The sequence below is a fragment of the Punctularia strigosozonata genome (assembly GCF_000264995.1).
Source record: "Punctularia strigosozonata HHB-11173 SS5 unplaced genomic scaffold PUNSTscaffold_1, whole genome shotgun sequence".
Classification (NCBI taxonomy): Eukaryota; Fungi; Basidiomycota; class Agaricomycetes; order Corticiales; family Punctulariaceae; genus Punctularia; species Punctularia strigosozonata.
Genome location: NW_006767433.1, coordinates 182,825 through 185,196, shown reverse-complemented (window position 1 = coordinate 185,196; position 2,372 = coordinate 182,825). Strand labels below are relative to the sequence as shown.

Here is a 2,372-nt window from a genome sequence, read left to right as displayed (position 1 = left end):
CACAGCTCGGCGTGGATGGCAAGCGCTATCCTGCGCGTTTTGGTTCCATCCCGTGGCGCGAACACGAGTCTCGGTACAGCCAGCCCAAGATCGAGCTCTACGGTCTTTTCCGAGCGCTCCGCGACGCTCGGATTCATATCATCGGTGTCAAGCATCTCGTCATCGAAGTGGACGCCTCCAGCATCAAGGGGATGCTCAACAACCCCGACCTCCAACCCAATGCTACGATCAACCGCTGGATCGCGGCCATCAAGCTCTTCGATTTCGACCTCGTCCATGTCCCAGCTGATTCGCACAAAGGCCCAGACGGTCTCTCACGTCGCACTCCCGCTCCGCACGAAGCTGCTGAAGCGCCTGACAGCGTGGAAGCGTGGATTGACGATGCGTGTGGTTTCTCCGCTCTAGCCAGCTCTTGTCCCTCCCCTCATCCCAAATCCACTCCCCTCATCATCAATCCCCCGCCTGGAATACCTGCTTTCTCCCTCGAACCTGTTACCTCCTCTGAATCCGTCCTCCCACCCCGCGACACCAAAGCACAAGCTGCCGACGTCCGTCTTTCTCAAGTCGACCACTACCTCCGCAACCCGCTCGATCCGCTCGAACTCGATCCGAAGCGCCTTCAAGGCTTCCTTCGGTACGCCTCCGATTTCTTCCTCTTCGACGACCGACTCTGGCGACGCGCGACAAATGGCGCCCACCAGCTTGTCATCTTTGATCCCCTTCGCCGTCTCTCACTCCTGGAGCAAGCCCACGACTCGCTCGGCCACAAGGGCAAGTTTGTAGTCCGCCACAACCTCCTCCGCCGCTTTTGGTGGCCACACCTCGACTCCGACGTCTCCTGGTTTGACGAGACCTGTCTCGAGTGCCAGAAGCGGCGCACGCACCACGTCACCATCCCTCCCACCGTCGCTTACCCCGCTCCGCTCTTCCGCAAGATCTACGTCGACACCATGCATATGCCGCCTGCGAACAAGTACAAATACATCGTCCACGGTCGTTGCTCGCTTACCGGCTGGCCTGAGTGGCGCGCACTCCGGGTCGAGAACGCCGAACAGATCGGACGCTGGCTCTTCGAAGACGTCCTGTGCCGATGGGGCGGAGTCGAAGAGATCGTGACCGATAATGGCCCCCAGTTCCTCGCCGCTGCAGCCTGGCTCCGCGACAAGTACGGTATCCACAACATACGCATTTCCCCCTACAATTCTCGCGCTAACCTCGTCGAGCGCCGCCATTTCGACGTTCGTGAAGCCATCGTCAAGAGCGCCGGTGACGACGTCGCGCATTGGTACAAGTACGCCCCCCACGTCTTTTGGGCTGAGCGCGTCACTATACAGCGCTCCACCGGCTTCTCCCCCTTCTACATGGCTCACGGCGTAGAGCCAATCCTCCCCTTCGACCTTGAAGAAGCAACATGGCTCGTAAATTACCCCACCGACTCTCTTCCCGCTTCCACCACCGACCTCATCGCCGCCCGTGCCCGTGCGCTCCAAAAGCGCGAAGACGATCTCGAACAGCTACGCGAACGCGTATTCAAGGCCCGCATCGACGCTACGACACGCGCAGTACAGCGCGACGCCGCCAAGATTCAAGACTTCGACTTCCAACCCGGCACTCTCGTCCTCGTCCGCAATTCAGAGAACGAGAAGAACCTCTCCGGAAAGACGAACCCGCGCTATCTCGGCCCCATGGTCGTCGTTCGGCGTAACGCCGGCGGTGCCTATGTCCTCGCCGAGCTCGACGGCTCGCTCAGTCGTCTGCGGTACGCCGCCGCTCGTCTCTATCCATTCACTCCCCGCCCCCACATCTCCGTTGACATCTCACACCTCACCAACCTCTCCCCCGCTGAACTCGACGCACAAACTCAAGACCCACCCTCCGAAGACTCCATTCCCAACTTCGACATCCCTCTCAACAACCCCGATCTCGACCCGCTTTAACCGCCTCATTCTGTCTCTGCTCGCCCCTCCCTCCCCCCGCACATCTTCTGTTATTGCCTCGGTCTCGTCCGTCACCTCCATCAAACATCGTCCCGCACACCGTATCATATGCTATATCTTATATCACTTTTGTGCCTCCTCGCCGTATTGACTTCAAGACTACGCCACCGCCACGCCACAAAACCCGCACCGTTCAATGTTCCCGACCCTGCCACACATCTTCGCCATACCACCACTGCGCCGCTCTCTTTCCCGCTTGACGGAGTGACCCGGGAGGGTCACTGTCTTTCGTTTGGGGGGAGATGTAGCGCGCCCAACGCGAACACGCCCGCCGACGTCTGCACTGCCACAAACAACCACAAACAAGTACGCCGCTTCGTTATCGCGCGGCCATCGCTTTCCTCTCCCCACCACCAAGCCACCAGGTCAGGACTG

At 59.9% G+C, this 2,372-nt stretch overlaps 1 protein-coding gene across 1 annotated transcript; it reads left to right on the top strand.

Annotated features, from left to right (window-relative positions):
* Window positions 1-1,583: 1,583 nt before the first annotated feature.
* PUNSTDRAFT_22626 (uncharacterized protein) lies at window positions 1,584-1,853 on the top strand (the record flags this gene model as incomplete). Its single annotated transcript, XM_007378012.1, has 1 exon — window positions 1,584-1,853. A coding segment is annotated over one exon (270 nt), but the record flags the coding sequence as incomplete, so codon positions are not given.
* Between the last annotated feature and the right edge of the window lie 519 nt (window positions 1,854-2,372).